The 13,556-nt window shown below is 38.2% G+C and overlaps 1 protein-coding gene across 4 annotated transcripts in view; it reads right to left on the bottom strand.

Moving 5' to 3' along the window:
* The window catches only part of NNT (nicotinamide nucleotide transhydrogenase), a 96,378-nt gene that overhangs the window by 35,835 nt on the left and 46,987 nt on the right, over positions 1-13,556 (bottom strand). For all 4 annotated transcript variants that reach the window (XM_068535313.1, XM_068535314.1, XM_068535315.1 and 1 more), the window contains 8 exons: positions 11,178-11,311; positions 10,704-10,895; positions 10,010-10,163; positions 6,480-6,641; positions 5,552-5,662; positions 4,551-4,696; positions 3,133-3,328; positions 282-515 (listed from right to left, as the gene is read on the bottom strand). In XM_068535313.1, the coding sequence (XP_068391414.1) occupies positions 282-515; positions 3,133-3,328; positions 4,551-4,696; positions 5,552-5,662; positions 6,480-6,641; positions 10,010-10,163; positions 10,704-10,895; positions 11,178-11,311 (1,329 nt within the window). The remainder of the gene's footprint in view (positions 1-281; positions 516-3,132; positions 3,329-4,550; positions 4,697-5,551; positions 5,663-6,479; positions 6,642-10,009; positions 10,164-10,703; positions 10,896-11,177; positions 11,312-13,556) is intronic.

The following is a 13,556-nucleotide window of genomic DNA, read 5'->3' as shown; positions in this document are numbered from 1 at the left end:
CATACATATTATCAAATGTCAACTAGTCCCTCTATGTGAATTTCTGTGCATTAGTTTACTTCACTAGCCGTCTGCAGAAGACATGGCTTCAAAGCTTTGTGAGATTTGTAAGGATCAATAAAGGGAAGCCATCTTTATGGAGAAAAAAAAGCTTTCATAGTGTCATACAAATACTCTTCACCTAACAGGTTCTACTACTAAGCTATTTTCTGAAATTGAAATGGACCCCTAAACACCCTAAATAATAGATATTTACCTCTATGTTATACTGAATCACTTACCCTGCAATTTTCCATAGGCAACAAGAGAACCACTAAACGTGACACCACCGATGTAAGTACCGAGGTAGGCCACGGTCTTGGTAAGATTAGCTGCTGCATCCGTAGCGAAATGTGGATATTCTACAATGTACTCAGCTATGCACGTAAGCACAGCTGCCAAGCCCACTAAACTGTGGAAAGCAGCAACTAACTGAGGTAAATCAGAAATCTGGATGCGTTTCGCAATTGTCAATCCTGTTGGAAAGTGAAAGTCAAAGAGAAATTAAAACTTGACAGACCTTTGAGAAACAACCCAATAAAGACCACACTTGAATATTATTCAGCCATAAAAAAGAAGGAAATCTTGCCATGGATGGACCTTGAGGGCATTATGCTAAGCGAAGTAAGTCAGACAGAGAAAGACAAATACCATGGGATCTCACTTATATGTGGAATCTGAAAAAACAAACAAACAAACAAAAAAACAAGCTCATAGATACAGAGAACAGACTGGTGGTTGCCAGAGGCGGGAGGTGGGACGGGGGCGGGGGTGGGCAAAATGGGTGAAGGGGGTCAGAAGGTACAAACTTCCAGTTATAAAACAAATAGTCCTGGAGATGGAATGTACAGCATGGTGACTATAGTTAATAAAGCTGTACTGCATATTTGAAAGTTGTTAAGAGAGTAGATCTTAAAAGTTCTCATCACAAGAAAAAAAATTTTAACTATGTATGGTGACGAATGTTAACTAGACTTATTGTGGTGATCACTTTGCAATCTATATATATAAATATCAAATTATTCTATACATCTAAAATTAGTATAATATTATACATCAATTATACCTCAATTTAAAAAAAGGCCACTTAAGGTTATTCATCATTGTCATTAATAAGTATTTATCTGCTTCCTGGCAAAATATTCTCTTACAGGGACTATTCAGGCAAGAACACTGGCTTAAATACCCTTTCAAATAGCAGGCTCTTTCAACACACCTCACCAATGCCCAACTCCAAAGAACCCAAACACATAGCATCAACGTTCCTTACAACCTTTGAACACTCTCCCGGACTAACGCTTCTTCAGATTACATAAAGCTCCAGCTAAACCCCTTAAATTCTCCCCACTGCATGAATAACCCAGGCTCTCTTCCCTATCAGCCCACATTTGCCCCTGAGCACACAAGGAACAGCTGGAATATAAAGAAGGTCTAGGTTTTCAGGTGAGTGGATGGGAGCCAAGTCCAAAGGTAATGAAATGCAAATATCTGAGTAGTAAATAACCAAATCAGGAAACTCTGAAGGAGTTGCCTGGCTACAGGCAGGGGAAATAGAAGGGCTGGGGCTCACAACTTTTGCAAAGACCATGCCTAAAGGGTGTCCCGCCAGGAACCTACAGCACAAGTATTTTCCTTCAAGTGCTTTTCCAGGGACTGTCAAGAAAGGATGCACAGCTTTCCCGGGTAGGTATAAAAGGAGACGTAAAGCTAATGCTGTGCTTGGTTAAGTATTTAACCACCAACCCCTCAGAATAAAAACGTGCGTGTGTAAATACATACGTGATTTTTTACTCATAAAAATGTATGTAGCACACAATTTTCAAACAATAAAAATATATACAATACTCTTTACTGTAAGTTTCATATAGCCAATTGACTTTCACAGAATGTTACCAAACTCTGGTATCTGTAGCCAACCTAGTGTTTGCAACTGATGAATGAGTGTGGTTCCCACATGAACATTGGTTGAGATTTTTGTTTACTCTCACGAGTAAGACGAGAGTGAAACAACGAGATGTATATAAGAACTTCACTCACTGTCAACCATGTGAGTGGCAATTTTGCTGAATCTGATAATAGTTTCCAAGTACTGGAAGAATATTTGCTCAACTTTTTTGTGCAATTCACAGTGTAATGACAAAACACACTTTTAAGTTTAAGCTTGCATTATTAATATTTTCTCCGCCACTTTATTAGGTCTGGACAATGAACAAAACAATAAATGAAACTCAGATTCGTAGCGTTTGTTGATTTCCATGGCGTAAATACAACTGCCATGGCTGCTCTCAAGCTACCAACATGATGTCATTAAATATGGGTTCAGGAAGAGATGTACAGAAGCCCATCATTACATAGTATTTCTACCACACAGACACAAGACACATGGATAACCTCAAAAGAAGAGATGATAAAAGCTAGTGAATTCATTAGAAAGTCATGAGTGTTTAGGATTATTACCTTTGTTTCTAATTTATTTAATTTTAAGTTTATATAATTTAATTTTTGATAATAGCTGTGTTTAATAACCAGCTCGAAAGATTCTTGAAAATTTACCAACCAACCCCAGCACACCACTGAATAAGACTAAAAGAGTGTTTTCTCTGCTGGCACGTGTTTTTCACGTTTTTAACAGGTCTCTGAAGCAGAATCTTCTGCTGTTATTTATACCCAGCCGAATAAAAGATGAGCCTATAGATGGTACACATGTAAGTATTCCAATTCCCTGTTCTATTATTGGCTAACTGGACAGAGTCAATAAAGGAAACCAAGAACTGAGCACAAGGCATTTCTCAGCCCACTCTTTTGACACAGTTGATATTACTCAGTGTTTTAAAATGTTTACTTCTGAATGAGAATTATACCAACTGTGATGACTTTTTGCCAAAAGAATATTTACTGAAGCAACTTTCATTAAGGCAATTTAATTCCTTCATCAATATGGGCCTCCAACAGAAATATGTATATTCAGAAACTGAAGTGCAATTAAAAAGTTCTTACTCCTAAAAAAAGTATTCTTAAATCTCTGAGCCTAACTGCCGTCAGGTGTTCAAAGGGCATGGACTTACAGAAAGGCAGAAACCCACAAGTGCTTACCAATGGTACCGCCCAAAGCCATTGCTCCAGACATCTGAGCTAACAATTCTGGGGACGGTTTTAGGCCTCCAAGGGTGGCTGCCAGGCCTCCAGCCACCCCAATCATGCCCAATGCATTGCCAAGACGCGCAGTTCCCTGGGTGGAAAGCCCGGCCAGGGCACCAACACAGCACAGGCCGGAGCCCAGGTACACAATCTTTTCAAAGGAAAGGGAAGAGAGAGAGAGAGAGAGAGATTATCAAAACCTTCAGTCTACTAGCTTAAGGAGAACTCCTCTTGAGGAAACATGATTCTCTGAGGACAATTTTAAATTCAGACAATAGAAGGACCAATATGAGCTCTTTTTTTTTAATATTTCAATATATTTTCCTAACCATTAAGGATATTACCATATTAAATACTTTAAATTGTACTTGCAATTATACCATTTATGTACATTGGCTTCTTCTGGACTTGATAGCATACAAATGCATATAAAAGTACCTAAGTTTAAATAGAGTTATTATGGGATCTAGACCTGACCTAATGCTATAAGGGCGCCAACCCCTGAGGTTGTAAGTGTCAGAGACTGTGCTGTATACTTTATTCATGCTGTAACTCAGTCCCATGAGAGTCACAGGAGGAAAGAATCATCATCCTCGTTTTATAAAAGAGAAAACCGATGCTTAAAGAGGCTACATAATTTTTCTAAGGGCAAACGATCAGTAAATAGCAAATCTGGGATGCAGACCTAAGTCTCCCTGACTCACTGTTCTAACTCTTCTCAAAAAAGATTGTGTTCATTCAACAAATACTACACGTTAGAAATAGCAGAAACCAAAGGAGACATGATTTTTCAGCTGTCAGAGAGGCTGAAATAGTCATTGAAAAGAAAGGTATGACTGAGTTTGGAACAAAGTTGAGTCTCTATTACAAATTATATTTAGACATGGAACTTTCAAAGTTCAACTTGATTATTTCTGTTTCTCTATACAGCATGCATTTTTAAATTATCTTTGTTAAATGCACTGGCATAACATCTCCTGGATCCATAGGGGAAGAAAGTAAGTAGGAAAAGGACTAATAATATCTAATAATAAAAATTTTTTCAAATTTTTTACTGATTATTTCATTGTATCCCTACAACAATCCAGCCAGATACATAAAAAGGGTACTAATAAACTTCTTGCCTCTTTGTACATGTGGAAAAACTTAGGGACAAACAGGTAAACCCATCCTTGCAGACTTAGCAGGCAAATCTGCCTCTAGAATCCAAGGTCCTGATTCTTAGAGGATGAGAATGCTGTATTTGACCAAGATGTTTCAAAAGTTATTGTCGTATTTGCTTGACAGAATTTGAATTTTGGTAATGATAATGTTAAGTCTACCTGGGATGAAGACACAGAACAAAAATAAAAGCTTTCAAATGAGACTCTTACTTGTTCAATGTTATAACCACTGTAGAGGGCAGCTAAATATCCTCCAACAAAGGTACCAGCAGGGAGCAGATACAGGTAATTGTATTCTGGGGGGTCGGTGGGACGCTTGAACATGTCCAGCATTCTCTGAGTCACCAGAAAGCCACCTTATCCAAGTAAATATGAAACAGAAAGAGGTATCTCATTGAGCAACATAATTTTTAAAGGGCTACAATTTTTCTATTTTAAGTACATCTTTATCATCTAGGAATAAATATCATTTTAAGTAACATTTTAGAACCTCAAGATTGAAGTTATTCTATTATTCAAGCCAGTTACACTGAAGGGAGGAACCCTTAATACATTCAGGAAGAAAATTTGCTATCAGAGTACAAAACCAACTATTTCTGCATGACTAAAAATAAACAGCCATTCAAACAGCTCGGGAATGCAAACGATCAAAGGCCAGTGTTTTTCTTCTAATAGGTTATTCTGTTTGTTAAACCCTATAATAAGTGATAAAAGAAAAAATACCATATCAACGGGCACCAGGTCTGTTTGGACACATTAAAGAATTTATAGCTACAAAATATCATCGAATGAGTTTCATATACAAGTGATATGCTAGGCTTTCAGTTTTCAGGAACACAGGTCAGGATAAGGCAAAAGGCTAAAGTTTTATCTAAAATTATACCCATTTAAAGATGTTATGCTGATAGCTCTAAGTCAGCTTAATTCAAAACTATGCATTCAATAACTTTCCAGTTAACCTGTAGGCACTGTAGTTAACCTTTGGGGCATTCAGGGGGGAGGGATGTTCTCTTATCAAATAGTTTCTAAAACTTACCAATGGGCAAAATAACTAATTTTCCTTCACACAGAGCATTTATAATCTGAGTGAAACATTTTTCAAAGGCACGATTAAATTCTTAAAATCAGAATGTTTGTTTTATATTGATTTATATTTGCTTCTCATGTCTCCACTAAAAATCGCACTCTGGGTTCTTTCACCGTCCTCATACCTGCAATGTTGACTGAGGATATGAATGCAGCAAGAGCAGCGAGGCCCTGAGAAGTTGTGGAAGGATACAAATGTCCTCCCATCAGCACCAACCCACCAACTGCGGTCAACCCTGGGAAGAAAGCATGGATATGGTAAACAGTAGCTAATAGTCATGCTGCCAAATCAGATGTCATCGCTGAAAGACCTCACAAGCACATGCATCATAACGGAGAAAGTTCTCACACACATTCTCACTGAAGTACTTTTGTGGGCAAAGAGTTACCAAAACATCTTCTCCTTTTGCATAAGAATTTTAACCTTTACTTTCTAGCTCTGTTCCCCTGATAAAGATATAAATCAATAATGTTATTAGACAACATTGTTTATGGAGCAAAGGGACCTCTGGTGGTTACAGAATTGGAAAATACTATGCATGAACTATAAATATATGATGGTGAAAGCCCATAGCTTTGGCCTTTCCTGAGCATAGTACTTCTTGGAATTGGACCCGTTCCCGGAGGAGATCCTGAAAGCCATGCCTGTGCAAGAGATGCCCACTGGGGCCATGAGGTTTCCAAGCCACAGCAGCTCCCACATCTGTCCACATAGCTGTGCGGACTGCTGCATGGACCATGCTGCTGCTGTGAAACACTGTTTCCAAATTTTATCAGAGGAATCCCTTCTTTAAAGGAAATCATAACTGAAAGAAGGAACAGTAGCTCTGCACTGCCTGAAATGGGAGCAGCCCAAAGGTATGACACACTCCACTGGCCTCTCACTTCCAACCCTACCCCTGCACCCTCTGGAAGCCCAAGTCACTGCAACCACCAAGATGCCAAGCCCTACAATTTGGAAAACACAGACTTTATAAACCTCATGGAAAGCACTCCTAGAGTTGAATAAGCCCTTGAAAACCTAAATTGAGGGAAAACAAGAGGCGAACAAACCTGAGATTGCATTAGTCACAGACATCAGTGGTGAGTGGAGAGCGGGGGTCACTCCCCAGACAGTGTGGTAGCCCACAATGCCAGCCAAGCCAAAAGTGGTCACCATCTGGGAAAAGGCTAAATTGGGAGCCGCAATGCCCAAACCCAGTATCCCAGTGAGACCTAGAGAAAGAGAGGAAAGAGTGTGAGTTCACATCCAATTATCTCGGGAGGATTAAAAGCACACACACACCCACACACAAACAAACATGTGGGATAGTCAATGCTTTAAAATTCCACACCCTTGCCAATAATGAGATTTTTTGAGATGTTCCATGACTGGGAAGGGGGGTGGTGAAAGGGAGTTAAAGGTATTGCGAACAAAATTCAACTTCCTGACCACCACTCCCAAAATAAAATAAATTTTAAACATCTAGTAAAATTTATGAGTCACCTTAATAACAATTTGCACATTTTCCTCTGTATAACTTGTCCTCTTCCCCGTTTTAACTTTCACTGACAGTGCCACATGTGTTTATACAAGTGTTTTTATTCCAGAATTATAGGCCTATAAAGGATCTACCAAAGCATTTTCTACTTGGGCAACACACAACCTTTATAAGACAGACTTCTGTGAGGCCAAGTTCATGTCACTCTCAGATTTGGCTGAGGAGGAAGGATTTTAAGAGAGTAGGAAGGATTTCATTCACTCCAGCACCTCCCCAAAACATATGGCTTCCACCCACCCGGGACAGAAGTTTTGCAATTGCTCCTGAATCTGGACTGGACTGCTGGCCAGGGCAGTCAGCTCCAGCCTCAACACTAAGTCAGCCAACAGGACTTTACAAAGAAAAGGAAAAAAAAAAAAAGCGAATTAAATTAAGAATGTGCAGAATACAAACAGTCAGCTCTCAACATACATCTTTAATTATCGCTTTTCCTAATAGCAAACATGTGGATGGCTGTTCTGCAACAGAGGAAAGGGTTACCTAGTGGTCAGTGAAAACCAAATGATAATGGGTGACCAGGAAGCTGGAATTTAACTTTTTTGAATAAGGTACTTTTATCCCTTGATATAAACTATTTCTTTATAAGTGGCATAGCTGGAACATTAGCAGTTGACATTCATTTTACTTTAAATCAGTCAATAAGACTGTAGTTTTAAATTTTTTTTTTAATTTTTTAATTTTTTTCGCTGCCCCACACAGCATGTGAGATCTTAGTTCCCCAACCAGGGACTGAACCAGTGCCCCCTGCAGTGGAAGCATGCAGTCTTAACCACTGGACCACCAGGGAAGTCTCTGTAGTTTTAATTTTTATTTTCCTACCCACATACAAGATTTCCAGGGTTCCAATGGATGGCCTGTTAACCATCTGGAGGGAGAGTTAGACAGAATATTGTTTTGTGTTTCAGTTAAACATCAGAGAAGGGCTGTGCAGGGTTATATTTAAGGACATGTTTTCTTAAGCCAGACTGCCTGGTTCAAATCCTGGCTCTACTGCCTGTCAGCTGTGTGATCTCAGGCAAGTTACTTAACCTCTCTGTGCTCCAGTACCCTCATCTGTAAAATTATTAACCCTCTCTGTCTTCATCTGGAAAAAGAAAATAATAATATGCCCACTTTACTGAGTACTTATAAGGAATAAATGAGTTAAGGCACGTGAAGTGTTTTAGCACAATGCCTAGCACTCACTAAATGCCCACATTAGTTCAGAAGCACTAAATTACCATAACCTGCAGTCAATTGTGTTGGGCATCTAAGATAGAAATCCCACATCTGAAGGTTTTCTTTTCTTTTTTTTTTAATAAATTTATTTATTTTTGGCTGCGTTGGGTCTTCGTTGCTGCATGAGGGCTTTCTCTAGTTGCGGTGAACAGGGCCTACTCTTTGTTGCGGTGCACGGGCTTCTCATTGCAGTGGCTTCTCTTGTTGCGGAGCACAGGCTCTAGGCGCGTGGGCTTCAGTAGTTGTAGCACACGGGCTCAGTAGCTGTGGCTTGTGGGCTCTAGAGAGCAGGCTCAGTAGTTGTGGTGCATGGGTTTAGTTGCTCCGCAGCATGTGGGATCTTCCCAGACCAGGGCTCGAACCCGTGTCCCCTGCATTGGCAGGCGGATTCTTAACCACTGCGCCACCAGGGAAGCCCCAGGTTTTCTTTTTAACTATTTAATAAACTAAAGTCTTTTCTATAATACATTCAGTAATTTCAAATGTGCTATATTTAGTTTGTATAACACAGGAAATAGAAAAGAAAAACAGAGAAAAAAAGAAAAGGGAAAAAAAGCAAATCACATTCTTTGAAGAATGCTAGTCAAATAGATTCCTAACATATACACAAGAAAAACACTTGGTTTTATTATAAAGGAGGAGGTTTTAGGGTACAGAAAAACAAATATAAGGCCATCCTTTTATTCACTGGAATATGCCAATGTCACATCTATTAAAATGCAATAAATCTTGACTCAATAAACATAAAGAGAAGCCTAGAAAAATAAATCATCATTCATGCCTCACTACATTTCCTTATGAATTGTAAAGAGAAATGGAAATTTACAACCCTGCTGACAGTACTCTCCATGCACAATACAGTAATATGGTTTCTTTTTTTTTAACAAGTAAGAGCAAATAGGGACACTGGTCCATCTATTCACAATGTTCGCAACTAAAGGCTTTTTCAGTCGTTTTGCTGAGACTTGCTCTTTATTCAAGGAGAGTTACATATTTAGCTTTAAAACATCTGGACGCACATGGGAATTTGGAGAATGCTGAGGCTACAAGAATTCTGTGTGCTTTGTACTGGTCCTTATTCTTTATAGTTTGCTTTTCTTTTGTTTTTATTTTGGCTCTAAGCAAATCTAAACATTTTTAATTCATTCTATGAGACAGAAACCAATTTAAAATCAAATATCCATATTTCAGACTCTAACAGTTCATAGCCAGAATGAATATTTATCATTATTTTACGATAATTCTTTACTGCCTTCATGAAGGTGAATTAGAAAACAAAGAATCTATGTTAAATTGTAAAGACAGAGATAAAAATGTACAAATTGAATTTTTTTTTACTAGGTGAATAACTTACTGTTTATTCTTCAATGCAAATATTTGGTTCCCCAGTCTTACCCAGAGGTGTAGATAATCACAAGTGATGTTTTATAAACCACAAAAAATAAACCAATAACCACATTTACATGCACTTAACACCAACACAATCTGACATACATCAATACTCATTTGATATATATAAAAATATTAACGATTATATTTTAAATGTTTTCTATAAAAGAAAAGTATTAACAGCCTATGTATTATTTCACACTCATTCAATCCAGCATTTATCCCAGTGCCTGCATCTCTGAGGGTATACAATGCAGTCTCCACGTCCACAGAGGTGGACAGATGACATGTATGTGAAAATTGCTTCTAACAGGCCCAAGTCCTGATGGAATCCAACAAAGGACAACAGCATTTCATTTACTAATTTTGACAATTAATACATTACTCACAAAATTCAAAGAATTTGGACTAAATCTTCATAGATGGGACCCTCACCTGCTGTATATGCAGAAGCTGATGTCATCGTCTTCCTGAAGGGCGTGACCGTAGCTGCTTTTTCAGCCTCCAGCTCAGCCACTGTCCTCTGTTTTACTGGGGCACCTTGAGGAATATTTTTCGGTGTGGGAGCAGGGAAGATCACTTCGCCATCCTAACAGAAATTAGAAAAATAGCACTTTTTGAAGTCAATCCAGTGTTGGGGAAAAACTTTTCTCTGAAAAATAATTTTAAATAAATATAGAAATTCACATAATTTATAATATCACTTTATATAAATATATAACACACATGTATATAAATATATAATGTCTGTGCCATGCATACATACATAGATGTACAATTAGTATGTGTATAGAACATATAAGGAAGAATACAGAACAAACTTAAAAGCAGATAGGTGGGGGGGGAATATTTAATTTTTACTTTATTCAGTTCTGGGTTTTTTGCCTGTTTTTTTGTTTCTGTTTTTCAAAAGCAATGCATATTTTAGGTGAGTCACACATGTATATAAATCTTGCAATATTTTTCTTTAAATTGTTCTACATTTTTAAACAATTTTTATTGGCATAAACCCAACACATCGATACTTTATTACAATATATCCCAATTCCAAAATAGGATCATTCCATAAACAAAAATCCTAAAGCAAATGTATAATGAAAACACAGGAGAAACAGATCTCTTTACTTACCTTCATCACTACAGTTCCTCTAATGACGTGACCCATTGTACCAAAGTCAAAGTCATCTTTCACTTCAAAATAAAAATTGTCTTTGTCAGAGCTGATGGCCTTCAGGAGCTTGGTGATGTTATTGGAATACAGGGTGCTGGCCTGAGTGGCCATTCGGCTGGGAAGGTCTGTGTAGCCTATGTGAGTAATTCCCTAAACAAACAAAAATACGGTCAGAAAGGTCTGTTACTAAATGCCCATATTCTTTCTAGGACAGTTCTCAGTCAAGGCTAAGTTCTGAAATTACAAATCTTTATAAATATACACACACACTCACAAATACATATTTCAAAAGGAGCTTTAAATGTGACTATTTTTAATTTTAGAAAATTTCAGGCCTCAGTTTCTCTAAATATTTAAAGCAATAAACACCCTCTCACAAATCACTAAAGATATAGGAACAGGTTCATAAATAGAGGAAGCTTTGTGCTATACCTTATGAACATAAAGTTCTCCTGGCTTGGTGGTTTCAAAGTTTCCGCCAGCCTCAGCAGCTAAATCCACAACAACTGAACCTTCCTTCATGGACTCAATCATTTCTTTACTAAACAAAACGGGAGCTTTTTTACCTAATAAAACCAAAGAAAACAGTACAAATTACATGGTAATTTCTTAAAACTCTATAGTCTAATTATTACAGTAGTCTCTGGATACCCAGGAATTTAACATCTGAAAATTCAACTCTTTCAAAGAGACCCCCTAAAGTTCATAACACAGGTGAGACTGGTCAGTCTCCTAAGGAAGAAATAGGATGAGTCTGAACTGCAAAGCCCGTGGGTGGGAGGGAGCCGCTTAGCCAGAGAGCAAGCCTTGTCATTTGCTAAGCATGGAAATTTCAGCTAGCACTGCTCTTTCCAACTGGTTTACACCCAGTACCACTCATGAAGAGATCAACATTTTGCCTGTTTTTTAAAAAATGCGTAATAAATAAGCTAGTAAGGAAACTATGTGCACCCAAATTGGACGATTCATAAAGATCACAAATGTCAAGGGAACATTCAATAGTAATCTATGAATTACAAAATAGAGTATTTCCAATCATCTTAACCAATGTCACCAGATTTTCCCACATGCTATATTAATCTACTTTAATTTAACACAGGATAACTTCGAGGAGAGACAGGGAAGTGCCATGAAATGAAAACAGTAGGATACCACAACTCCAAAAAATCTTAGGAACCACTCATACATTTTTATTCCCACTCAACAACTACTTATTCTGCACCTCTGGTGAGTCGAGCTCCATGCCTGGTGCTGGAGAGTTTACTGGTAGATAAACAGAAAAGATCCCTGCTCTCATGGAGCCTGCCCCTCATGAGATATTTCACATTTTATAATAAATCATTTACTAATCCTTACATAGAGGATAAAGCACCAAACATAAGGATTTTTCAAGCTAACATAAATTAATATGTTCAACAGGGGTCCACACTGTGGGCATAATACCTTGTTCAAGTTTCATAAAACAGTGTAAATATCTAAGCCAAAAGAAAAAGGAAATAAACTTGTGAGATTGGCCACAGGAAAGCAGAGAGTTAATAGCCTAATTATCTTTTTTTCTTCTTTCGAAAGTTTTCAACTCTGTGTCTACAGAATTTTAGTAAAAGCACTGTCAGTTTTATAAATGGAAATCAATTCAAAGTAAAATTTGCATGGTAATAATCTGCTTTTCAATCTACTTGACTGGAATATATGTGATTCAAAAAAGAAAAATAACCTTTTTTCGTAGCACGTGTGAAAAAAAAAGTTGTAAAGATACATGTGGGTGTACCTCCTTTCTCAATGCAAACCTTATACTGCCAAGATCAAGTCCAACTCCTAAGCCTCCTATTACCAAAGGCCTTTCTCCCCGGGCTGAAGCACTCTTCTTAGCATTTCTTCTCACTCCTGCCCCACTGGACCTTCTGCTCCAGCCACAATGGTTTGTTAGAGAAGCTCTGGTTCTCTCTTCTGAGTCTCCATGAAAAAGAGCAAGAATGAGGAGATCTTTTCCCAAAGACAACACCCTTTAGTCCTGGTAGTTTCGCCACTTCTCAAAAGTCTCTGGAATTACATATTCCTTTCCTCTACCCTCCCTCACTGTAGTCCACTAAAGGTATCTTGAATACTTAAACTTTCCTCGAGCATGAGAATTTGGGGATGCAAACAACATACATCTGAGGACTCATCCCAAAATAAAGGTTATGCTCACCAGCACTGCAGTGATTTAAAGCTCTGGGTGACGTGGCTGCATCCACATAAAGCGGCAAATTTAAAGGGCTAACCTGTACTTTCCAGGTATTTACTGTCATCACCACCCACCCCCACCCCTTGTCCAGAGCCTCTTCTTTATTAACCAGACTCTCGTTTGTCACAGCCTTTCCTCCCACCTTACTTGTACCCTCCAGTCTTAGGTCGACGTGTCTTAAGCTACTCTTTTGGCTAGAACCAATTTGGATCCAGGTGCAACCCCTTTGAATTCTAACCACACCAACTTTACGACCATCAACCTCACAAGTTTAATTTGGCATCGAACTAATTTCTCCTGCCCTAGAAATTCTGGATTCCTTCTTCCTTCTGAGATATCTATAGCTACAGATCAGACCCTGAATCTGTAATGCTGCCCACTTTATAAGACGTCAAGTGGCCAAAACCATTTAGGCTCCCTAGCAAACATCTGATGTACCACCTATTTCTCTTCTTTGATTTTACTTATTCAACCTTCACAAAACAATTTTTCAGTGGCTGACACAACTTTAAATACACACACACACACACATATTTGTGTCATAACAGAGATAACAGGTGTTCCATCCATATTATCACTCTGAAATT

This window comes from Eschrichtius robustus, chromosome 2 (genome assembly GCF_028021215.1).
Source record: "Eschrichtius robustus isolate mEscRob2 chromosome 2, mEscRob2.pri, whole genome shotgun sequence".
In the NCBI taxonomy this organism is placed as follows: domain Eukaryota; kingdom Metazoa; phylum Chordata; class Mammalia; order Artiodactyla; family Eschrichtiidae; genus Eschrichtius; species Eschrichtius robustus.
This window is presented reverse-complemented; position numbering and strand designations above follow the sequence as displayed.